At 42.9% G+C, this 24,566-nt stretch overlaps 2 protein-coding genes across 4 annotated transcripts; both read left to right on the top strand.

Moving 5' to 3' along the window:
* The first annotated feature begins 82 nt into the window (after positions 1-82).
* On the top strand, positions 83-3,738 carry LOC107375217 (uncharacterized). Its single transcript, XM_015943631.3, has 10 exons — positions 83-264; positions 358-416; positions 522-630; positions 722-864; positions 957-1,099; positions 1,172-1,334; positions 1,984-2,077; positions 2,174-2,243; positions 2,555-2,607; positions 2,691-3,738. The coding sequence occupies exons 1-10, from the start codon at positions 98-100 to the stop codon at positions 3,457-3,459; spliced, it is 1,770 nt and encodes a 589-aa protein (XP_015799117.3). The 5' UTR covers positions 83-97; the 3' UTR covers positions 3,460-3,738.
* Positions 3,739-5,298: 1,560 nt separating this feature from the next.
* On the top strand, positions 5,299-17,118 carry irf1a (interferon regulatory factor 1a). Of its 3 annotated transcripts, none has more exons than XM_015943633.3 (7): positions 5,299-6,434; positions 6,552-6,651; positions 12,499-12,678; positions 12,766-12,939; positions 13,020-13,072; positions 15,601-15,691; positions 16,111-17,117. In XM_015943633.3, exons 1-7 carry the CDS (start codon positions 6,345-6,347, stop codon positions 16,227-16,229), a joined length of 807 nt encoding a protein of 268 aa, XP_015799119.3. In that variant the 5' UTR covers positions 5,299-6,344; the 3' UTR covers positions 16,230-17,117. The 3 variants fall into 3 exon arrangements, with proteins under 3 accessions (XP_015799119.3, XP_054588140.2, XP_054588139.2); XM_054732165.2 differs by lacking the exon at positions 5,299-6,434 and adding an exon at positions 9,816-9,910 and having other exon boundaries at positions 6,563-6,651; positions 10,018-12,678; positions 16,111-17,118; XM_054732164.2 differs by lacking the exon at positions 5,299-6,434 and having other exon boundaries at positions 6,563-6,651; positions 9,816-12,678; positions 16,111-17,118.
* The last annotated feature ends 7,448 nt before the right edge of the window (positions 17,119-24,566 follow it).

Raw genomic sequence — 24,566 nt, 5'->3', positions numbered from 1 at the left:
AAACTGCAGGAATACGTAAAGTTTTGAAGCGTTAAACTGAAACCCAGACATCAAAAACATGAACGTCTAGGACTTGAATGTTCCAGCAGACGTGGAAATGGGAGTGACTTCCTCCTTATTCGGTGGCGCAACAGATCCAGTAAAGCTTTCCACTCGAAGCAGGAAGAAGAAATGCGCACATTTTTCTTCTGTTATGAGCTCAAGCGGATTCTCGCCCTTCAAAGAGAAGAACTGGATCCTTTATACAACTAAAGAAGCAATTAGGTGATTTAAATAAATTTAAACCTATTTTAATAACCTGAGTGATCACCTCTGCGCGGCTAAAAAATGAAAACATCTCTTCTCGGGGTTTTTCAGGCAGATGGCTTCTCTCCTAATCTTCCTTGGATATTTTGCGGCTGCGCAATTCATCTCTGGTAAGTCCAGCAGCAGGCAGTTGTTTATTAACCCCATCCTTTAATTATTTGATTGTAAAAAAAAAAATGTCATTTTCTGGTCATTTTATCCGTTTATTTGTGCAGGAAATCCTGCAGCGGTCTTTGACTGTAGCCATGACTTTGAGAGGATCTATTGTCAGCTAAAATCTCAAAACTGCTCTGAAAACAGTCTGATCATTACTGAGCATTTAAAGTGAGTTTTTTTATTTAGGTTGTTTTAAATCTAACCTTTACGGTGTTTGTTTCTGTTTTACTAAATGTGTTTAATGTCCTGTTCTCAACAGAAAACAGTATGACTGCCCTCTCCAACAGTGCAGCAGTGACCAGTGCTGCTGTGCTGCAGAATTTCTGCTAATTTATGGAGAACATTTTACTGCAGAAGTCAACAATAAAAGCGCGTTGAAAACTTTCTACGTAACAGAGAGCTGTAGGTTGAGTTTTGTAAAATTCCTGTTAGATTCATAGACTAAAAACATGTTAACAATCACCAACTGAACTATTTTCTTATTTTTAATACAGTTAAACCCAAAGCTCCGACAATCAAGTCAGTGAAAGAATCCAATGGGAACTTTCAGGTCAGGTGGATCACAAACATGGATGGAAAGACATGGAACCCAGAGGAAACAGAAATTACTTTATGTAAAAAAGGAGACACAGAAAAGGTAAGAGCAATTCCCCGAGTGAGATCCTGGAGAATTCATGTTCACTAATAAACGTTTATGTCTCTCTTCCAGGTTTCTAAACGTATCATACCAGCTAAAAACGATGGGCTTCAGTACCACGAGATAAATGGTCAAGATCTGGATCCAGGTGCAGTTTATGTGGTCAGCCTGAGAAGCTTCTCTTCTCAGAGTAATAGGTTCAGCAACAGCAGCCAGGAGTGGGAATTTAAGACCCGTAAGTGTCCTCATATTGTTGTTTATTTTTACATACATGTAAGAGGATTTTTACATGTCAAACCATAATGTGTAATATCAAAAATCAATATTAGTAAAAGGAATGTTAGAAAAAATCGATATGGCAATATATCGTGATATTGTTTCCAGCGATATTATATTGATATTAAAAAGCCATGTATCTAATTTTTGGAAGAATTTACATGCAAACATTTATGTATTTTCTTTTCTTTTGGTGCAATTCAAACGCTGACCGCTAGTTGGCAGCAGTGTGCAGTGGGTTTTGTTTCCACCATTGAAATGTTATGGTTATGGTTCAGATACCTCATGTTAAACATGTAACGTATCAGTTTGGACTGTTTATTGAATTCTCCTATCAAATTCAGTCTAAAAAAATCACTAATATTGTCTGACCGAATGTATCTCAATATATCGTGATATGTTGTGTCGTCTGCCCTGTATCGTGATACGTATCGTATCGCCATAATTTCCCCCAATACACATCCCTAATTAGTAAACTGGTTAAGTTACTTTATCAGGACTACACAAACTGCACAACTCTGCCACCATCACCCCAAACATAAACATATTTGTTAGCTTTGTTTGTTCTGTACAAAGGTTCACTTGTAAACATCTGCATCTCTTTCTAGCTGCATCTTATAACACTCTTCTGTACGGGCTCATCTTTGGCCTCAGTGTTTTCTCAGTCATCATCATCACTGCTTTATACTTCTGTTATGTGAAGTAAGTCCTGCAGATAAAAATTCATTTGCATCTGTTTGTTTGTCGAGTGTTATTAGCTCAGGAATGTAACTGGATTGTGTGTTCATTTGGTTATAGGCTGAAGGAAAATTGGTGGGACAATATTCCGAAGCCGAAACTTACCATGACCCATTCAACAAAGCCACAGGTACGTTTTTGGAGTTCTTGCGTGCTTTTGATTAATCAACTATCCAAAAACAAATGCAAAAATTAATATTAACTTTGAGTTGGGGGGGGGGGGGGGTCCTTTCAGCCATGGGTTCTCCCTACAAATGGGCTCTTGTCAGCATATCATTACTAGTGATGGGACTTATGGGTCTTTAAAGGGAGCCATTCATTTGGGAGCCATTCACCTCAAAGAGTCGTTCGAAAGAGCGAGGCTTTTGAACGGCTCAAAGTCACCGTAAAGGTGTTTCGCTGTGAAACAGGATCAGAGAATTGATGCTTTTCTCGTTCCAGATCATCACATCAAGTGATTTATCCAACTTCAAATCATTCGATAAGGAGCTAGAGTGCGTACACACAGACACATTTCTAAATGTTCTATCCACAGATTGAATGCAGAGATTTTACAAAACCATATTTCTGTTTTCAGGTTCAATACTATGGGTGCTGGAAGTGGTGCCCTAAGAGATCCTCTTCTTTTGAGTGGATGTTTGAGGCTGGACCAACACATTCTTGAAAGGATACAACATGACCAGAAAGACCTGGCCAGGAAATTTGGTTTAAATCTTCAGCCAGAGATTTTTTCTGCCAAAGAAGATCAGTCAAATTCTGGTTCATCATCCATATTCAATCAAACCTATTCTCTGCTCCTTCCCAACCGTTCTGGTCAGTGGCAGAGCGCTTCAGACTCTCTTTGCTCTTCTAACACAAGCGGCATTGTGACAGATCTAGAAAAAAGGGGTTGTTTGTTTCCTCCACAACACAATAGTTCATCTTGCCAGAAAAAAATATCCAGTTCCACCAGCTCAATCACCTCAAAGGAGTTTGAGTCAGTAGATGAGTCTAATGAGTTGTCCAATGTGCTCCCTTGTTTTCCTGGCTCAGTAGATGAAATGCTGAAATTTAAAAACCCCACCTATGGCCCTTTGCCTGCAGCGTCACATGGATTTATTCCCATGGAGGATGGTTACAAGCCATGTCAGTGTCAGTCAGAAGTGGCAGAAGTGCCAAAAGATGACCACAATCAGCATTTTAATATAAATCCAAAGGAATTTAATGCGATCCCTCCACACTCCTTCCAACCTTCTGAAAATCCGGCATTCCATCCATTTGACATGAATGGTCAGTTTCCCTGTATCTTCCCAATAATTCCTAATAATAGCTCTATGATCGTGGTCAGTGAATATCACTGTGTGTAGCTCCTCAAGCCACACGTATGCTGCACTTCCACTACTCGGCGATGCTCAACTCGACTGAACTTTTCACGCTTTGAGGTTTCTTGACTCTGAACCTGGAAAAGGCTGTGGGCAGCAAGGATGTAGATGGAAAGCTTTGGACCAATTAGTGACTCCTAGCCAATCGTTGACCAACAGTCAGTGAAAATGCGTTTGGGGCTTGGGGTTGCTAAGGCAACAGCTTAGCAACCCCAATTAGGATTAGCAGCTCTTTACATTTACTATAAGCAACAGTGAAGCGTCTTTTAAGAAATCCTGGCACTATTGCTGTGGCTCAGCTCGGTACACTTGGTTCCGCATCTAAACGGGTACTGAAAAGGGGGTTGGCAACCACAGACCTGTTACTGATGGAAAAGGCTTGAAACTGGGTCGACATGAGTTGAACTGTGCTGAGTAAGTACTGATGGAAACGCCTCTTTAGGTCAAAGACAGACCAGAATATTTACAATAATTGCATTCCTTCTACAGGAGTTCTGGGAGATTTTTGGGAGTGGGGGAGACAGGGATAATTTGTTGGCTCAGTCATCTTAGCCTTTTTGGTTCAGCTTATCACAACAGTCTCGGCAGTGAGTCGCATGACTGAGTAGCGCCATAAATCAGTCAATCAATACTTTATTAATCCCAGAGGGAAATTAGAGTTTCCTTACACACAATTCAGAGATCAGACATACATGGGCAAGACACATGGCACCTACATAAGGCACCCACAGACATCAGTACCATTAAAATAATGTGTATTCTATCAAAGTACGCCATCATTTAAGCCATTCAGTGGACGAGGAGAGAGGTGGTGTGATGTAAAAAGCAGCGGCCAATGATCAGAAAAAACGCAGCTTGTTACAAGACTTTGTAGGAGACCACAAAGTGCCAAGAATTACGGCACCGTGGAAGGAGTTGTGCTGCATTTTCAGCTCTGAGAGTTTAGAAATTGTGGTTTGAAAGCAGTGTTAATCCTGTTTATTTTATTTTCAATCCTGCAAAATGTTTTTTTACATTGTGTAAAAACAAATAAAACATGTATGAAAACCAATGTAAGACTGAAGAATCATTTGAACATCTTAAAGCTAAAAACCTGAAAAGCATCTGATCATCAGGTTTCATCCTTGTGAGTGTGAAAAAAGAAGATGCTTGAACTTTAACCGAAACTGGCCGTAACGCTTCAGCTCTTGCTGATTGTCATTGTGAAACTACTTCCTCATTGTTGTTCCCAGGAGCTGTTGAGTCATTTCCACAGAAATCTGCACGCGTCACCTCCCGCCCAGTGTGTTACAGGAAAACAACACATTTTAGCTAGAAGAATAAAAGGATATAGAGTTACGTGGAAAAGTGCTGCAGTGTAACTGAAGTGGCACTTCTGTCAAAAATGCTAATCATTTATTTAGATTTGGTTAAAATAAGCTTAATGATAATTCATGATTTGCATCAAATGTTCTGAAACCATTCCATGATTCTGGGTGTTGACAAGGACTATTGCAAAAGTGTTGCCAGTTTCTCATAAGCATTTTACTATATCTATCTATCTATCTATCTATCTATCTATCTATCTATCTATCTATCTATCTATCTATCTATCTATCTATCTATCATCTATCTATCTATCTATCTATCTATCTATCTATCTATCTATCTATCTAAGTATATATATATATATATATATATATATATATATATATATATACATACATATATAAAGTATTAACTTATGTAATAGAGGCTGTTTTTGTCCTCCATGAAGATGCAAAAATCTAAATTTTAATAAATGTTTTCTAATAAAACGTTTTTAAAACGTTAAAGTTGGGCAATGAGTTTTCTTCAAAAACAAGAAGAAAACAGAATTCTGCTGTTGTAATCTTAGGGCCGGAAAACAACCGATGTGTTGACAACATTTAACATGCACGAAACCATAATTTCTTCATTTGTTTTTGGACGGGTTTTGTAAAAGGTGGGGGCTGGACCGGGACACAGTTGGTGGCACCGGTGCCTTGCAGTGAGAAGCTCCTGGCTTCAAATCCCAACCCTTTTTGCAAGGTTGCGAGGGTTCTGTGTGGGTTCCCCGGCTTCCACTGTTCAAAAAGTTCCTAATTTTTCCGTGTGTGTGCGTGTGTTTTTTGTCCAGTGTTGTCCCTATCTGTTTGTCCAATGACTGCCGGAGAACGGCGCCACCATGCTGCGACCTTTCAAGAATAAGTGGGAATCAATAGTGGATGAACGGATGTTTGAAGTTCCGATTAAACTTTTACTAAACTATTTCCTCCTCTTTGTTTTTTAATATAACTCATCTTTATAGTCCAGATTTAATTATTACAAAACTATACAACAGGAGATGAAGGTTTATAAGTACTGTTTAATAAGTTCTAGTACAGCGTTGTTGCAACACGTGAAGCCGTCTCGTGTGTCACGCTGGTGTCGTATCACATTTATTCTGCTTCCATCCGACGTTCTCACACGCACACCACTGCTGCCGCATGGACTCCTGCTGCATATCAAAAATGGCTTCATGCCTCACACAATTTGCATATTGTGTTACTAGTCAGCATGTGGCAGTTAAACAAAACAAGGTATTACATATTTAACCAACAGGTTTGACTTTAACCCCTTCCTTACTCAAGCATTCCCAACACCTCCTTCAACAAGAGCCCACTTAACAGTAACTTACAGGTTAATAGAGGAGGAGCAGGAGTGACTTCACCATGAGCTTCGCTTTGATTGGACGCTTCTGGAGAAGGATGGCATTTTCATTGTAACTTCTGATTTAATCTAGACTCATACAAAGTTTTTCTCTTATTGCTCAAACCTCCGTGAAGCCTGTCACGCTTGCATATTCTCTTGCACACCTGAAACGCTACAGGATGCAGCAGCCAGGTCGGCAGAGGCTGAGACCGTGGCTGGAGGAGCAGATTCAGTCTGGGAAGTATCCAGGTGTCAGCTGGCTGGACCAGGTAAAATTCCTCCATTGTGCTCCAATCAGAGCTCTCACCTCTGTGTACCCGCATGTTTAGGTTTGTGTTGTTCAGTTTTAAGAATGTTGACAAATCTAATGTTTTATCACATCCTAGTCAGCACGCATCTTCCAGATCCCGTGGAAGCACGCCGCCCGTCACGGATGGAGCATCGACCGGGATGCTACACTCTTCAGGAGCTGGGCCATGCACACAGGTAAGAAACACAGACTGTTTATTTCCCACCTGGTGGGGCCTCTTATCAAATCAGTTCAATCCACTGCACAAAATCCATCCGGCTGGCCAAATATTAAGATATATTATTGGTAATGAATACAATAGGAGCATGCTGAGAAAAACATGGACACATCCAACTGCTGGAATACGTCTGAGCTGCATGACCAAATATTTCACAGATATATACAATATGCCACATACATAACCCTGTTGTGTAAAATTTGCTCAAATCTATATATTTAAGTGACTTTGGTTAGGGAGAAGACTGTGGAGGGTTGCTGGTTCCATCTCGGCCTTCCCGTCTCCGTCCTTCCCAAGAATTTTTTATCTCAACAGGATTTTTTTAAGTTCAAAAAGTTTCAAGTTTTTTTTTTAAGTGAGGGTGATTGTCTCTTTTTAAGCAGGTAAAACTTCGTACTTTTTATCTAAAATTCACTTATGAGACAATTAAACCTTCATACTTGTTTGTAGTGCAGAACTAAGATTTATTAACCCTCCCGCATTATTGAAGGGGTCAGGTGAGCCCTAGGTGCTTTTTATTAGATTTTTTTTAGGAGTGCACCACTTGACCCTTGCCAAGGGTTACCTGGAGGGGTCCCCCTGATAGGACAGTGGAAGGGTTAAGGCAAAAATAAGCAAAGCATCAACTGTTTGAAAACATTTGTTGCTAAATAAAGAAATAGACACATGTATAGAGTTGTGTGCAAATCCAAACACACAAAAATCTTTTTTTTTGGGGGGGGGGTTACTATAATGTAGAAGGGTGTTTAATGACACAGACTATTTTTTTGACAGAGTTATATTTATCTCACATGCACACAAGTTCCCTGGCAGACTGATCAGATCTTTCCGTTTTTCCTGCATGACTGGTAGGGGATCGGTTTGAGCTACTTCAAATCCCCAAACTATCATTTAGAGATAAAGTGCTTGTAAGACTATCAAAAAATTGTAAAACTTTCATTTTTATTTCTACGTTCTTGAATATGTTCTTAGATGAGCTAATATCAAGTTTCTGGAAGATGATATAAAAATTAAATGGTGTCGCTTTAAAGAAATCAACCTTACCCCTTGACTTTTTTCCCTCGTTTGACGCCACTTCCACTGAAGTGCCATCTTATGGATTGGTCTTTCTGGAACTTCCACATTCCTGTGAGTAAATCCCTTTCCAACTACAGGCAATACATCACAACGTCCAATGAACAAGTCTAAACTAGATAAACAATAGTAATCATTTCGTAGAAGGAAAACCAAGAGACACATTCTCTGAATCTCTGTGGTTCAAACCAGGCCGACTGAGAGTTTGGCACTATGTGCAGCCAAAGATAATACTTCCAGGTTATTTAACTGATTTATTTTGTGGCAGTCGGAGCATTATTATCAGGGAATACATCTGAGTAATGTTTGCAAACTAGAGATGAAATTACACTGTAGCTGGGGGACAAAAATCCATAATCCACAGAATGTCTTTCCCCTACAAGGAGATGAGTTCCATTTCTGTTCCTACACAGCTTGTTAAAGTCACACGTGCACGTACAGAACAAAGTACGTTTTCTGTCCTCTTGTCATGGGAAAATTGTGTTTCATATTGAGCTGTGGCATCACTCCATGGGAAAGCTCCAGTCTACTTGCAGTAGGGGTGGGGGGTGCAGGAAGATCGTGTTGCTGTCAAAGTGCATCCCTAATGATTTCCACAGGACTTGTCATGCACTCCAAAGAGGACTTGTTATGCAGCTGAGCACATTGAAAGAATTTTAGATGGCATATTCCCAGACATAAACAGGACTATACAGCACAGAATATATGACCATACTTAGAGGACTTGCATTGCTTTGAAGTGACTTTTGTTTTGACTTTTGCAACTGCAGCTTATTGCTGCTGCTGGAGTCTTAACAACAACCAAGAAGACCAAGAAGATCTCTCCTGTTCTTAAATTTCCACTCTGTTACCAGTAAACTAAATACTTGATTTCAAAGTGCTACATCTAGTTTATAAATCACTCAGTAGCACATGTCAGATCTCCCTAAAATACAAGTGAAACTCAAAAGATTAGAATATTGTGCAAAAGTTCATTTATGACAGTAATTCAACTTAAAAGTCAACCTAATATATGAGATAGACTCATTACGTGCAAAGTGAAATATTTCAAGCCTTTATTTGTCATAACTGATTGATGATTATGGATTACAGTTTATGAAAACCCCTAAGTCAGAATCTCAGACAGTTAGATAATTGTGGAAAGATTCAAACTTGTAGACACAAAGTGTCACACTCTAATCAGCTAATGCATCAAAAACACCTGCAAAGGGTTCCTGGGCCTTTCTCACTGCAAAAACTTAGTTTGGACGTCCTACAGAAGTGGTCTGGACGGACAGACTCAATATATGATCTGCACGTCCGTGCGGCGTTGACTGTTTGGAGGGTTAGATGGTCTCTTAGTTTATGTTTAATTACTGACATAAATGGACTTTTGTACTATATCCTAAATTTAGCAGTTTCACCTGTACACATAGATCTCTGCAGCGTATGCACCCAGCAGGTTTCTGAGATCCTTACAAAGCAGTCAGCCGGTGGAACCCCGGGTCAGAACCAAACAGGGTGAAGATGCTTTTAGCCACTATGCTGCACACAGAAGGAATCAAATTCCTTTCAGCATTCCTGCAGCTTTGTGAGATTTTCATACAGTAGTTTCTGTCGTTCTTCTATTTGCACTCATTCATGTCTCATTTGCTCGGTTTTCCACTCATGGTTTAACCCCTGTAACAGTTCTGCTATAGTCTTTCACACCGTTTTATTGTAAATGTGGTACTTTCAGTTAAATATTTTAATTATTTTTACGTAGCATATATATTTTATTCACCATACAGCCTTTTATTCCAAATTCTACTTTGCTGCTTTTACACCAACAATTCCCCATTGATGGATTCTATTCTATTCTATTCTATTCTATTCTATTCTATTCTATTCTATTCTATTCTATTTAACCTTTATTTAACCTGTTGAGTCAATTGAAAACTCATTCTCAAACAATCCTAACAGACTTAAAACAATCTAGAAGCAGGCACATTGATCAGAAACTATTGATTTTTATGAAGTATTGAAGGTAGATAATGGAACGTACATAGTGAGTTTTAATGATTTTTGCAGCTCATTCCAGTCGTTGGAAGCACCGAACTGGAATAAGGAGTGGCCAAAGGAGGTGTGAGCTTTGGGAATAACTATAGAGATGAAGTTACTGGAAGGTAAATCGCGCTGGTTGTTGGAAGTGATGAGTAATGAGCGAAGATATGATGTGGTTCTATCGATGATTGTTTTGTACATAAACTGATACCAGTGTAACATCCTGCAGGAATGGAGTGATGGCCAGCTAACGAGTGAGTACAGATCACAATGATGAGTAGTGAAAGGGGCACCAGTGACGAAACGGACTGCCGAGTGATAAATGACATGGAGTTTATGAAGAAGCTTTTTGGAAGCAGTCCTATAAACGATGTCACTGTAATCTAAGATAGAAGGATTGTCATTTTGACCAAGGTTTGCTTTGCAGAATGAGTAAGGATGACCTGTTGTTCTTGACTCGGTTGACTTGACTCTATTCTTTTCTAAAATATTCTACAATTCTGATAACTTTTAAATCAAAATTGAAAACTTTGAGGTTTTCATCTGCCTTTGAGTCTTATGCCGCACCTTCTGCATTGTCACTGCAGCTGGCTTTTCTAAATTATTTTAATAATAATAAAAGTAAGTGCTGCATATATCATATCTTATATTTGATCATCTTATATGCTGCTTTTAGTTTTTTGTTGTTTTTATGTCCTTTTTATAGTTGTCTATGTTTTTAGTGTATAGCATGTTCAGCGCCTTGTACTCCTGCAAAGGCGGTGGAAGGTACTATATAAATAAAGATTGAGTGATTGGTATCAAATCTACTGAAATGAGCATCAGGTGCATGTGTGTAAATCTGCTGCTTCCTGTGCACTGTTGATCGTTACTCTGTCTCTAAACGCCCCGTTAATTTTATTGCTTTAACTTTGTTGAAAACCAAATCATTCCAATGTGATAATCAATCACATCCAATGCACACACTCAACAAGGTAAGTGCACCGCCAGCTCATTATATCTGATTTTGATAAGCTGCAGCACACTGAAAGTGTTTCATCAGCATTTGAATGAAAAGGGACTTATTTTCCCCAACAGATAAGTGAATGATTCAGGTCTATCACTTCACAAATGAGCTATTTGTTATAATCATAGAAGTTGTGTGTGTGTGTGTTTGTGTGTGTGTGTGTGTGTGTGTGTGTGTCTGTGTGTGTGTGTGTGTGTTTGTGTGTGTGTGTGTGTGTGTGTGTGTGCGTGCGTGCGTGCGCGTGTGTGTGTGTGTGGAGGCTTTTGTTGCTTGAGACAAAAGACAATGTTTTGTCCTGATTAGAACTTTTAAATCCAGGCACGTGCTAATGTAGATTAAACCCCTATATCTTTTGGTCTTGATGTATTTTTGTGTCCCTTTTTTTCTCTCTCTCTCTACGCAGGTGTAGAAGCAGATTCTTGTTCATTCATTCTTGTGAACCCCCTATTCCCCATCTCTTCCTTCTCTCTCCCCCTTTCTGTTACACTTATGTCTCCGTCATATTTTAAACAACCGAAAATATTACTAATAAAGTTTTGGTATAAGGAATGGCATTATAGCAGAAGCTATTACGCTCCACCTGTGAGAATAAAGCTGCAAGGCTTGTCTTCGACATTCAGACATCATTTCTGATTGCTTCACAGCCGGACAGGACACGGTAAAATAAAAAGTGCACAATCCCTGTTTAGTCAGGGACAAAAGTATCAGGAAGTGGACATGACACATCCCTTAAATATTTATGTTTCCTCATATTTAGTGGCACTTAAATGTATATGAAATTTTAAAATTGTTTCTGCAGGAAACTAGCTCCCTATAGAAAATGTTTTATTCTCTAGTGTTTACCGGAAATGAGAGACTTTGCAGCTGAATTAAACTGCAGATATCAATTCTCAGGCATCTTTTAAATTTTTATTAGGGGTGGGAATTTAACATGTTAATTATGATTAATTAACTACACAACATTTTTGAAAAATTAAATCACAGCTCATACTTCAAGCAAAGCGGAACTTTTGTCAGTGCGTTATTTCCTGCTTGACCGATTACACTGATGCACACGACAAAACCCCGCTCGACTAATGGCTACTGAAATGAAGAAATTAGAAGAAAGCACATTAAAATTAGCTTGGGCGGATGCGCTGTTTTAGAAAACCCGTCAGACAGTCGGACATTGCCGACATGTTTTGTATCAATCAAATTTGAGAAAGAGTAGACACTTTATTGAGATTTTGTTTTTACCCTTTCTTTGGTCTAGTTTTAAAAAGGGCGAACATTTGTAAAAAAAATTAAGGTGAAATAAGTTCAAATGTCAGTTTACAGAGCGAATGATGTCTAGTGTCTGATTGATCACATGGATTTTCTTGTTCAGGTGAACATTTTTGATTACTTGCAGCTCACTTGAGGACTAAACCTGAAATCCTACTTAAAGTGAGAATTGATGTATTAATGGAAAAGGGAAGAAAAAGAAAATAACTAAAGTTTAAAGAAAATGTTAACACAGCAGTTCAGATGAAAAGGTTAAAGGTCACTGCTGATGCCTGAATTCTTAGGTCTCCATTGGACTTTATTGGACCTCACCACAAAAAGATAAATGACATCCCAAAAATCCCCGATTTCTTCAGAGACAAACTTTTCTGTTCCACAAGTTTAAAGACACATTCATTATGTCCCAAGCAAACACCCTGTCTCTATGCTGGTCCATTTCAGGGCGGTACCGTCCAGGCAGAGACAAACCAGACCCCAAGACGTGGAAAGCAAATTTCCGATGTGCCCTGAATTCCTTACCAGACATTTGTGAGCTGCGGGAGCACAGCAGGAAGAGAGGCACCAATGCATACAGGGTGTACAGGATCCTGCCCAACTCTCAGATTCACAGAAGGAGAAAAGGTAGGAAACTTTTCTGAACACACGGGTAAAAAAGAAACACATTTAAACACTAAATGTATAAATTCTGCTTAATCTTCTCCATGACAGGTCTCCGATTGTTCAGCTGTCCTCAGGAAAGACAGATGAGTTTACAAGATTATAAACTTGATGACACACACATCTCACACACTTGGCAGCCTGGAACGACACGGCAAATATCAGAGACACCGCAGAAGGTGGAGACGTGCACACAACTCATCTTTACCGGCACTGAGCCACATGGTGAGGCAGATGTTTCTCAAATAATTTTATCATTGGAGTATTGTGTTAGCCACAGGGAGATGACAGTTACTGTCGTGCAGGAATGTGGGAGCCCAAACCAGAGGAACAGGAACACAGTGAGACCGTCCACAAGGTAACATTTGAGGATTTTTTTTTCAATCAACTTAAAGGTACAATATGTAAGAATGTTGCAGAAAAACTATCACAAAAAAAGTCAAATGTTTCAATCATGTTAGAAAGAAGGTTGCATTGAAACAGAATTCCTTCTCAACAGTTTAGGGGGTTGTCAGTTTTATTTCGCATTGGCTTTACCCTTTAAGGCCAACGCCGATTGGCTAAACTCTCATAAGCCAACAAATCTTGAAGAGCCTTCAGTGTACGCCCGCCTACTAGTTGAGCCTAAGTCTCCTCCCTTTCCGGTCGGCTCATGGGTCCCCGGAAGAACGAAAAAATTAATGCAAGTCAACGGGGCTAAAAGAGTTATTTTCTAATCCGCTTTGCCTTACACCCTGGATCTCACATACGTTGTGCTTCAATTTAAATTTAAATTATTTATAGCTGTTTTGATCATGCATGCACTTTAAGATTTATCAGCTTGTAACAGTTTGTAATTAGCATGACTACAAATTGGACATCGGCACAGAATCTCTTCTCCCGTTGCCTGCTACTTACCAAATGGCCAGATTTATGGTGGTTGTTTCCTCCTAAAGGAAAATTTGAAGTTTGCTGAACTTACAGCCATTGCCCTCTGTTTTTCTCTGTGTCTGGTTCGGTGACGTCACATGATGAAGCACATTTGTAGTCCTGCACTTATTTTCATACAAAACCTAAAATAATGTTTCCCCCCGTTCAAAAATAAGTGCTTTCTTGGTATCAAATGTGTCTTTAAAATTCACAGACATCATATGTGAAATCCATGGCACATAACAAGCGGAATTAGAAAATAACGTTTTTAGCCCCGTTGACTTGCATTCATTTTTTCGTTCTTCCGGAGACCTATGGTCCAGAAGCAGATGGGCCTGACTTAGGCTCCCTGTAAGAGAGACAGAGGACCATAGCTAGTCTCCAAAGACTCAAGACTCAAGACAACTTTATTAGTCCCCGAGGGGCAATTCGAGACAGCATTGTGAAGCAGCCGGCACTAAAATCTCTAAATTCTAAAAACACATCCAAATTACACATTTGTAAAACCCATAAAACCTATATACACATTCATGTCATAACCTCACATGTGAATGACCAACAATGATTAAAACTTTGGCTCACACACACACACACACACACACACACACACACACACACACACACACACACACACACTCACTCACTCACTCACTCACTCACTCACTCACTCACTCACTCACTCACTCACACACACACACACACACACACACACATGTATCTACATGCACACACACATACAAGTAATGCACACTCCCCCTATCTGCACTGAGAATTAAGAAGAAGCACAGCTCTGGGAATAAAGGAACTTCTCTGTGTTTTACAGCATGGGCATTGAAGTCGGCGTTTGGAGGGCAGCCACTCGAAAACAATATGAAGAGGGTGTGATGGGTCTTTAATGATTTTCTGTGCTAAACTTCCTGTATGCTGGTCACATTGAGAAGTTAAGCTTCGCAGTGGTAGTCCAATGATCTGAGAGCACACCTTGACGGTGCTCTGTAGACGGTTTCTATACTGCAGGCTGACAGAATAAAACCAACAGGGGATGGAAAATGTGATAATACTCTCTATAAAAGAATAATAGAAAGTCAGTAAAATGTCCTTCCTGACTCCAAATGAATTCAACTTCCTCAGGAGGTAGAGTCGTTGCTGGCACTTTCTGAGGATGTCCTCGGTGTTGGAAGCGAATTTCAGGAGGTGATCAATGGTGGTCCCTAGATATTTATACTCTTCAACCAGCTCCACTGGCTGTCCATGAATGATAGTGGAGGCAGCGGTAACCAGCGCTCAAAGATCCTTCAGAACCAATGAGACCTGCAGTCTTAAAGGGTGGCACAATACATAACCAATGTTTTTTCTCCTTTCAAAAAGGCAAAGAGAAATTTAGTCTTTGCTTACTCTTTGTGAGCCCGTCGGGTTGTCGAGTCTGTGCATGCTAATGCTGCAGCGCTGGTTTTTGTAATTCAACACCAGCCAGTAAATCACAGCAGTGTTTTGTAAAGACCATAAGCCAGAAACAGAAGCGACCCATAAGTTATTTCTTGTAGGTACCCCTAAGAAGCCATGTACATCATAGTTTTACTATAATATTGGGTAAAGATGGCTAAAGTCTAATGTTTACCTAACAAGGCTAATGGTGAATTACAAACAGTCAGGTCTAAAAATATCTCAAGCAGTTTTTTTTTCAATTACAAAGAACTTGATATTACAGGGAAATGTATGTATCTACTGTGAATGACTTGTCCTCGCTCATCCTCTGAAGTCTTCTATTGCTGATCGGTAACTGGCAACAGCCATGAAACTCAACGGTAGTGAGACAGTCACGGGTGTGTTTAAAAATGGGCTGCAGTAACCAAATTTCACCAGATGATGCCATACTTACCTCTTTCTTACAGAATGCACTTTTAACATTCTTAGACATCACAGACATACTGCTGGGTTTTGGATCTCAGTTACTGACCTCATGGTTTTACCCCACAGCTGATAGACCACTTCAGTAGCACCGACCTCTGGAGCCAGACATTGGAGCAGAGAGAATGGAGGATGCACAGTCTTTGGGACCAGTCACACTGTACGATTTCCACATATTTGTTGCGTACTTTTTAGAAATTAGATGTGACCAAAGATCTTTTTGGGCCACAAATTCTGCACCATCAAACATACTTTAGAAACAAAATAAAATGTTTTAATTATAACTAGATCATTTCAAAAACAAACATTTATGTGTTTGTCTCAGATGTTATTTTTATACAAAAGGACCATATTCCAGCTAATGAAAGAAAAAAAAGAAGGAACTTTGTAATTAAATTCAAATATTGCCCTCAAATGTTTATACTTTAAAAATTTACATCTTCCAATAAATTGATGTAAATTTTTACTAAATATTTGAAAGTGTATAAAGTTATTTTTGTGGCACCTTTCAGGAGGAAAATCTCATTAATTAATTAAAAATCTCGTTAATTGATATTTTTGATGTTTTCTGCTCTTCAGGTGCAGTTGATGAAAACCTGTACCCTCCTCACGCTGAGGGCTACGGTGAGCTGTTTGGTCCAAACTACCTCAAGGAGCTCTCTGACTGGTCCACACATCAGCAAATGCTGATGCTATAGTTGTGTGTCCCTTTTCTTTCTGTATGTTTATCTTCTTACACCTCTTGCTGCTTTCCTCCTGCTGCTGCGTTTCTGCTGAGCCGACAACTGAAGGACAGAAATAAGAGAGCGATCATCATCGCCCTGTAAGTCAGCCTCGGTGCTGAGGAGGCTGCGATGAGGATCTGGTTCCAAGCCAAGCGGTGCCGCTGCTGTTCACCGTGGGTCAGTTGGCTCAAACTCACCAAGCTGACACCAAGCTCACGAACACTGCAGCTGTCGGGGTAAATGGATTTGATTTCACAGGATCAAATTATTACTCTTCTGTGACTTTCTCTGGATGTTCAACAACAAAGTGCAGACAAAAGAAGTGATTGTTTCTAAATGTGTGTTTTTCTTTTATTCTCTAACTTCAGAGGAAAAACCATCCTGAACATCTTGTATAAATATTATATTTGACCCTTCTGTGTGGTTTGTAACGTGAGATAATGCAGTTTTGTTTTTGTGTGTGTTTGAAACTGTTTGTAACAAAAATAAACAGATAACTACTGAATTATACTTTGCCTTTAAAATTTTTGCACTTTACCATTTGGACTTTTGTCACATGGATATATTTACATAGTGTGAAACTGTTATGGGTCTGTGAATAGAGTGTTAAATGACTCCTCATGGTTCATTAGTTTTGAAGGATTCCCAAGACCTTTGTTTATCTGAAGCTAATGTTGCACGACTGTTTTTACCTCCAAGTCCATTAGGCTTCATTGTGATGTCTTTTTTATGAATATAATTCTTGTTATAGGAGATAAAATACCATGTTTCATCTTTACCTATTTTGCACAACTGACCAGTTGTAGACCTTGGGGTGATGGTGGCACAGGAGTTAAGTACTTGCCTCGAGATCGGAAGGTTGCAGGTTCAAGCCCCACTCAGTTTGTCCAGGACTCTAGAAGGTGCTATATCAAATTTACCATTTCACACCTTTTTGAAAATCACATTCAGTTACTTTCATGGTGAGCTTTCAGTGTTTACCAATAAACACTGGTCACCATAAACATTTATATTACTTCCTTACTCCATAAAGCAGCTATCATTATATAAAATACAATAATTTTTATGATGTTAAAACAATTTTGGTTATTTTTCAACAGACTCTAAACCATCATGCTCTTTGTTGTAGAATTGTTTTCTTTTGTATGGCATATATAGTCAGCATTTATTTATCTTTATTTATTTGATTGGAACTGGACCATTTTAAGCCCAGATAATGATCAAAATATTATCTTTGGCCATTCTGTGGTCTTGATCTGGTTTTTACAGTAACTTAAAGCTACAACATGGAAGAATTTTGCTATAAAATTATAACAAAGCAGCCTATATCATCTTAATCACGTTGGAAGGTAGGTTACATTGAAACAGGTTCCATTCTCAGCTGGCTTGGGATTTGTCGGTTTGTCCTCCTTTCAAAATAGCCAAAGAGGGACATATTCTTTGTTTACTATATGTGAGCTTATTGTTATCAAGTCTGTGCAAGCCAACGCTACATTTATAATTTGACACTAACCAGCAAACTGCTGCAAGGTTTTGTAAAGATCCTAAGCCAATAAAATGTATTGATTGATATGTTTATTTAATAGGGACAGTGCATATTAATGAACTTCAGCAACAAATTGTAACAGTAAATATGCCAGATTGTAGCACAAGTGTTAATTTACACTTGCAGTCAATAAGCAGGTGATAAGAGCAATAGAAGACAGCAAAACACACAATACAGTACGTCAGTGTGAGGATAAACAACTAAGGGAATCAGGTTTGGTTTGTCATCAACCAGTGTTTAAGTTGGAATTTGAAGGAACTGTATGTAGTCTCTTATGATGAGTGGTAGACTGTTCCAATTTTTTGTCCCATTAACAGATAGTGTGGTCTTTTCAACAACAGTGCACCTGTAAGGACCTTGATATACCTGCTGTTTCACCTCACGTTGGCGCAGGCAGTAGGCTGCATCTTTGTTCACATATTTGCTGCTACCATCGACATATACTGGACAATGCGTGTCCATAGGCTCCAATAATACGTTTTTAAGCCAAAATGGGAGGTGGCCACCACCGCCATTTTGACCGTGTCACAGGTTCCTTCAAGCCCAGACAATTCCAAAAAAGGGAAGAGAGGTGGAGCTGAGGGTGGGGCTGTAAGGCTGGGATCAACTGACGACACCCGGTCGAACAAGCTACAAGCTAACCTGAAGCTAACCCAAAGCTAACGCGGAGGTGGGGTCCTAGTGACCTTTGACTTTACGCCAGTAAATGTGCATGTCAAGTGCAGTCACCAGAATGTCACACGCCCTGAAGAGGGCCTGATTTTTGACGGGCTTCCGGCTAGCGGTCTGGAACCCGTTACTCTTCCACGTCGGTAGATGACATAAGAAACTGAGACGCGCATAGTCCGAGTCAGTGCAAATCACCAGTTCACGGAAGCCACGGTCCCTAGCGCTACGTAGCGCTATCACGATCCCCGCTACTTCAGCATACTGTGAGGTCTTCTCACCCAGAGAGTAACTTCGGGACTCCCTGCGGTCACCGTCTACCCAGACGACACCCACACCCGCCCTAGGCGCAGAACCGTGCCGAAAAGCACTGCCTTCCACGTATACGGTCGGTAAACCCGCACAGCATGACTGGTCGTAGTAGTGGTGGTTGTGGTTCAGAAGAGCCTGAGGGGGCCTGGCTGGCGGGACTGACGCAATGGCGTCGTCCGAGCAATGTTGGCACGCAGCCAAACCCATGCCAAGAGGGCTACGTCGGTTCTGGGCGTAGCGCACCTCAATGTCAAAGCTTTGAAGAGCCAGCAGCCACGAAGCGATTCGTGAATTGGTCACCACACCATCTCTGATGCGCTGACTGTTAAGGAAGGTCACCGGCTGGTGCTGTGTCTCAATGATGATTTTCTGTCCGCCAATGTAGTTCGCAAAGTACTTAACTGCCCACATGGTGGAAAGCAAAGCCTTTTCACAGTCCGAGTATTTGAACTCAGGTCCAGTCAAGAGCTTACTAGCATAGGCAACGACACGCCTGTCGCAGTCATGAATCTGGTAGAGTCAGTGAGCTGAGAAACCAACCTCGAGGTGGAACTCCTTGTCACAGTCGGGGAGCGCCAAGCACGGAGCCGAGCACATTGCGGCCTTCAGGTCATCCATGGCCTGCTGGTGCTGCTCCGCCCACTCGAACGCCACATCCTTCTTCAACAGATTAGTCAGAGGTCGTGCCAACTCAGCGTAATGTTCCACAAACTGACGCGAGTAGTTGCAGACCCCCAAGAAGCTGCGAAGTTCAGAGACGTTCGTCGGAGGTGTGATGGTGGCAACACCCTGAATCCTGCCAAGCTGAGGCTGCACTCCCTGTGGTCCCACAAGGAGGCCAACGTACTGAACTTGCGACCTGCACCACTGTCCCTTGGCGAGAGAGATCTTAGCACCCGCCGCCGCGAGTTGACCCATGACATGGTCCAGCTCGGCCAGGTGGTCATCCAACGTACGCCGACGAATAAGAATGTCGTCGACATAGATGAGTGTCCCACGCTCTCGAGCATCGGGGCAGGCCTTGTTCAAGAAGATGTTGAACTCAGCTGGCGAGTTGGAATAACCAAAAGGACACCGGGTGAAGGTGTACTGCCGGTTGGCAAAGGAGAAAGCAAGTTTGTGTTGGTCCGATTCATGGACGGGAATCGTCCAAAATCTGGACGCAATGTCAAGGGTGGAAAAGTACTTAGCATCTTTCACTTTTGGAAGCTCCTGCTCCAGGCGTGCCATAGGCCACCTAGACAAGGGGACCTGTTTGTTGAGTTGCCGGTAGTCAATGGTAAGTCGCCACTTACCATTAGGCTTCAGTACCGGCCACAACGGAGCCGAGTAGGTGCTGTTGCAGGGTCGAATGACACCGTTAGCCAAGAGGCTGTCAATGATTTCCTGGACCGGTTCTATGGACGCCAGGGGAATCTTGTATTGCCGCACAAAGGACGGCGGTGCATCTGGCCTGGTAGGAATCCGGACTTCATGGATAGTGGTCAGACCACAGTCCAAGGAGTCAAGTGAAAGAAAATCCTGGTACTTTAGCAAAAGTTGTCTTAGCTGGTCTCGCTCGACATCGTTGGTGAGAGCATCCGCTTGGTCTATGACCTTCTCAATCTGTAACAGAAGTTCCGGGGGTCTACCCGGTGGCTTCGAGAGAGGCGGTGAGGTCGAAATCGCGCCCCCCCCGCGAAACACTTGCCACAGAAGGGCGTCCGCCTGTGTCAGGCCACGGTTTGTACGGCTTTGGCTTCCTCACACGTGCAAACAGTTGTCCGGACGCACAGCTGATTCTAGCGTCAAGGCGTTGGAGACAGTCCAACCCTATGAGCATGGGCATCCTCATCTCCTCGCTGATGTACACGAGGTGTTTAAAGGACATGCCTCCTATCGAGATGTTGACCTCAGTCGTTGCAGCCGCGGACGAGGGAGCGCCATAGAACTCGCCAAAATCCTTTGGGCCCGAAATGAGTGTGGGGGGTGAGCTGTCCTCCCCCCTTTGTTCGCACATGCTGCTGTAAAGAGCTCCGCTGATGAGCGAGCTGTCCGCTCCTGTGTCTAATAATGCGACACAGCGATGTCTCTGATTTACAGTGACCTCCACTGCGGGCCTATTAGATCCCTTTCTCACGACCAGAGGTGCAAGCAAAATTTTCTCAGTCACGGCGGTAGCAGTAGTGGTACTGCGGTTGTCATCCGCGGGTTCATCGCCTAACATCGCCACGGATGGAACGACCGGAGAGGTGTTGTCGCTTTCCTTTGAGGTGTTGTTGTTCTCCTGTGAATCAGAACCTGTGAAAACATCAACCTACAGCATTTCAGTCTCAGTTTGCGGCTTCTCAGGCAAACACGGAGTCTCTGACCGGGTCGCCTGAGAATCACGCACAAATTGTTTGACGCCCTCGACGTCTTTTTGAAGATTGCAGATCATGTTCATCATGTTAGTCATCATTGGAAGGAAAGTGTTTTGCATCGCCTGAAGTTGAGATGATAATTGCATTGTTACCTCTGAGTCCATTTTCCAAAATAGTAAATAGTCTTCCAATTCACTAATTTGCTCTTTTATTTAGCTTCGATTTAGATGTTTATTTAGAAACAACCTTACCTGTAGATTTTTAAAGAATTAGTTACAGGGAAGCTTGGCTGGTGAATGAATATTTCGGGCAAAATTGTTCAATAATGCCAAAAATATCATTGTCATTTGACCTGCCCAAGATGGCGGGTCGAGCTACGTGTCGGGCACCTAAGATGGCGGACCGCCGCGCATGCGTCATCCGACACCCGGCTTTGATCCCCGTAGCAATCACACGATTCTAAACACCGCAGCGTGTTACAGAACCGCCGCTAAAAGTACCTTAAAGTACTCTGTACCGGAAGGTTTAGCGGATTAAAGGACGCAGTTTCGCTGCGTCGGAACGGGTAGAAAGCTTTGCGGGACGCGTTCCCGAGCTTCACACCGAGAGTGGCTAGTTAGCTCGTCGGCTAATGCTAGCGAACGCCCTGGAGCGACCAAGGTCTCAAAATTGCCTCGATCAACCAACGGGCATCTCGCTCCGTGATTGAAAGGGTTTCAACAGCGTACGCAATCTGGATGCAGTATCGCTCTGCGGTAGTTCCCGACTTACAGCGTTTACCTAGCAAGTTAAGCTACGGTAGGTGCTAACGAGAATTCCGACAAAGAACAGCGCGGATCCTGCGCTTATCGAACGGAAATAAATTTCCGACGGAGTCTTCTGTCTCCGATTACACAAATGGATGCACACAGTGTCACAAACACCGCAACAAACAATAAACAGACGGTTCCACGTAATAAAACAGGAGAAATGTTTACCCTTAGATGTAGGCCTCAAAATGGCCGTCAGCACACGTCAGCACTTAAGGTGTTTTGATGAAACAGCGCCTCCTGTTGGAGGGTGATAAATGTGCACCCCCCTTTCTGAGAGCTGAATGAGGAAGCGCTCGCTTTTTTTCTCTCCCTAACACACACTGAACAAAAATCCCAAATAAAATGTCTCAAAATTGGCACAAAGTGTAATAAACTGTGCAGATATCAAGCTAGGCTCGCCATATATGTAATGGAATTGAAGTGATGTAACTATCTAGAGTTGTATTTTAATACACTGTAAGTAGATCACTTTTTATAAACAGAAGAATAGGCTGTTTTTATCATCAGGGAGTTTAATTAAACACTCCTCCTTGAACCGTCACCTTATCGTGGTGGAGGAGTTTGAGTGCCCTAATGATCCTAGGAGCTATGTTGTCTGGGGCACTTTGTGCCCCTGGTAGGGTCTCCCATGACAAATTGGTCTTAGGTGAAGGGTGAGACAAAGAACGGTTCGAAGGATCTTTCATGGCGGTGAAAACGAAGAGTCGGAGTACCCGGCCCGGAGGGTTACCGGGGTCCCACCCTGGAGCCAGGCCTGGGGTTGGGGCCCGTGAGCGAGCGCCTGGTGGCCGGGCTTTCGCCCATGGGGCCCGGCCGGGCCCAGCCCGAACCGGATACATGGGCTCGTCCAACTGTGGACCCACCACCCGCAGGAGGAACATGAAGGGTCCGGTGCAATGTGAATCGGGTGGCAGACCAAGGCGGGAGCCTTGGCGGTCCAATCCCCGGACAAGAAAACTAGTTTTTGGGACATGGAACGTCACCTCGCTGGCGGGGAAGGAGCCGGAGCTTGTGGCAGAGGTTGAGCGGTACCGGCTAGATATAGTCGGACTCACCTCGACACATTGCATTGGCTCTGGAACCCGAGACCTGGAGAGGGGTTGGACACTCTACTTTGCTGGAGTTGCTCCGGGTGAGAGGCGGAGGGCTGGGGTTGGCTTTTTGTTAGCCCCGAGACTCTCTGCCTGTGTGTTGGGGTTTACCCCGGGGGACAAGAGGGTAGCTTCCTTGCGCCTTCGGGTCGGGGAACGGGTCCTGACTGTTGTTTGTGCTTATGGGCCAAATATCAGTTCAGAGTACCCACCCTTTTTGGAGTCCCTGGGACGAGTGCTAGATAGTGCTCCATCAGGGGACTCCATTGTCCTGCTGGGGGACTTCAATGCTCACGTGGGCAATGACAGCTTGACCTGGAGGGGTGTGATTGGGAGGAACGGCCCACCTGATCAGAACTCGAGCGGTGTTTTGTTATTGGACTTCTGTGCAAGCCGCAGTTTGGCCATAACGAACACCATGTTCGAACATAAGGATGCCCACCGGTACACTTGGTACCAGGGCAGCCTAGGTCACAGGTCGATGATAGATTTTGTAGTCGTATCATCTGACCTGCGGCCGTATGTTTTGGACACCCGAGTGAAGAGAGGGGCGGAGCTGTCAACTGATCACCACCTGGTGGTGAGTTGGATCAGATGGCAAGGGAACATGCCGCGTAGACCTGGCAGACCCAAACGCATAGTGAGGGTCTGCTGGGAACGCCTGGCAGAAGAACCTGTCAAGACGGTCTTCAACTCCCACCTCCGGCAGAGCTTTGACCACGTCCCGAGAGCAGTGGGGGACATTGAGTCCGAGTGGGCCTTGTTCCACTCTGCGATTGTCGAGGCGGCTGTTGCTAGCTGTGGTCGTAAGGTGGCCGGTGCCAGTCGTGGTGGCAACCCCCGTACCCGCTGGTGGACACCAGAGGTTCGGGGAGCCGTCAGGCTGAAGAAGGAGGCCTACAGGGCGTGGCTGGTCTGTGGGTCTCCGGAGGCAGCAGACAGGTACCGGATAGCCAAGCGGGGTGCAGCAGTGGCAGTTGCCGAGGCAAAATCTCGGGCGTGGGAGGAGTTTGGTGAGGCCATGGAGAAAGACTATCGATCGGCTCCAAAGAGGTTCTGGCAAACTGTCCGGCGCCTCAGGAGAGGAAGGCAGCAACTCGCTCACACTGTTTACAGTGGGGATGGGGAGCTGCTGACGTCAACTGAGGCTATAGTCGGACGGTGGAAGGAATACTTTGAGGAGCTCCTCAATCCCACCAATGCGCATTCCGAGGAGGAACCAGAGCTGGGAGGCCTGGGGATGGACTGTCCGATCTCGGGGGCAGAAGTTGCTGAGGTAGTCAAACAACTACACAGCGGCGGAGCCCCGGGGGCGGATGAGGTTCGTCCTGGGTATCTCAAGGCTATGGATGTTGTAGGGCTGTCATGGTTGACACGTCTCTACAACATTGCGTGGTCATCGGGGGCAGTTCCTAGGGAGTGGCAGACCGGGGTGGTGGTCCCCATCTTTAAGAAGGGTGACCTGAGGGTGTGTTCCAACTATAGGGGGATCACACTCCTCAGCCTCCCTGGAAAGGTCTACGCCAAGGTACTGGAGAGGA

Source organism: Nothobranchius furzeri, chromosome 9 (assembly GCF_043380555.1).
Source record: "Nothobranchius furzeri strain GRZ-AD chromosome 9, NfurGRZ-RIMD1, whole genome shotgun sequence".
Lineage (NCBI taxonomy): Eukaryota > Metazoa > Chordata > Actinopteri > Cyprinodontiformes > Nothobranchiidae > Nothobranchius > Nothobranchius furzeri.
This window is presented reverse-complemented; position numbering and strand designations above follow the sequence as displayed.

Bases quoted from the DNA above. Each gene is read 5' to 3' on its own strand.
- irf1a (XM_015943633.3), top strand. From the start codon at position 6,345: ATGCAGCAGCCAGGTCGGCAGAGGCTGAGACCGTGGCTGGAGGAGCAG. The intron at 12,940-13,019 runs GTGAGGCAGATG...ACTGTCGTGCAG, and splicing joins TACCGGCACTGAGCCACATG to GAATGTGGGAGCCCAAACCA. The intron at 13,073-15,600 runs GTAACATTTGAG...TTTACCCCACAG, and splicing joins ACAGTGAGACCGTCCACAAG to CTGATAGACCACTTCAGTAG.
- LOC107375217 (XM_015943631.3), top strand. From the start codon at position 98: ATGGGAGTGACTTCCTCCTTATTCGGTGGCGCAACAGATCCAGTAAAG. The intron at 1,100-1,171 runs GTAAGAGCAATT...TCTCTCTTCCAG, and splicing joins AAAAAGGAGACACAGAAAAG to GTTTCTAAACGTATCATACC. The intron at 2,608-2,690 runs GTGCGTACACAC...TTCTGTTTTCAG, and splicing joins TCATTCGATAAGGAGCTAGA to GTTCAATACTATGGGTGCTG.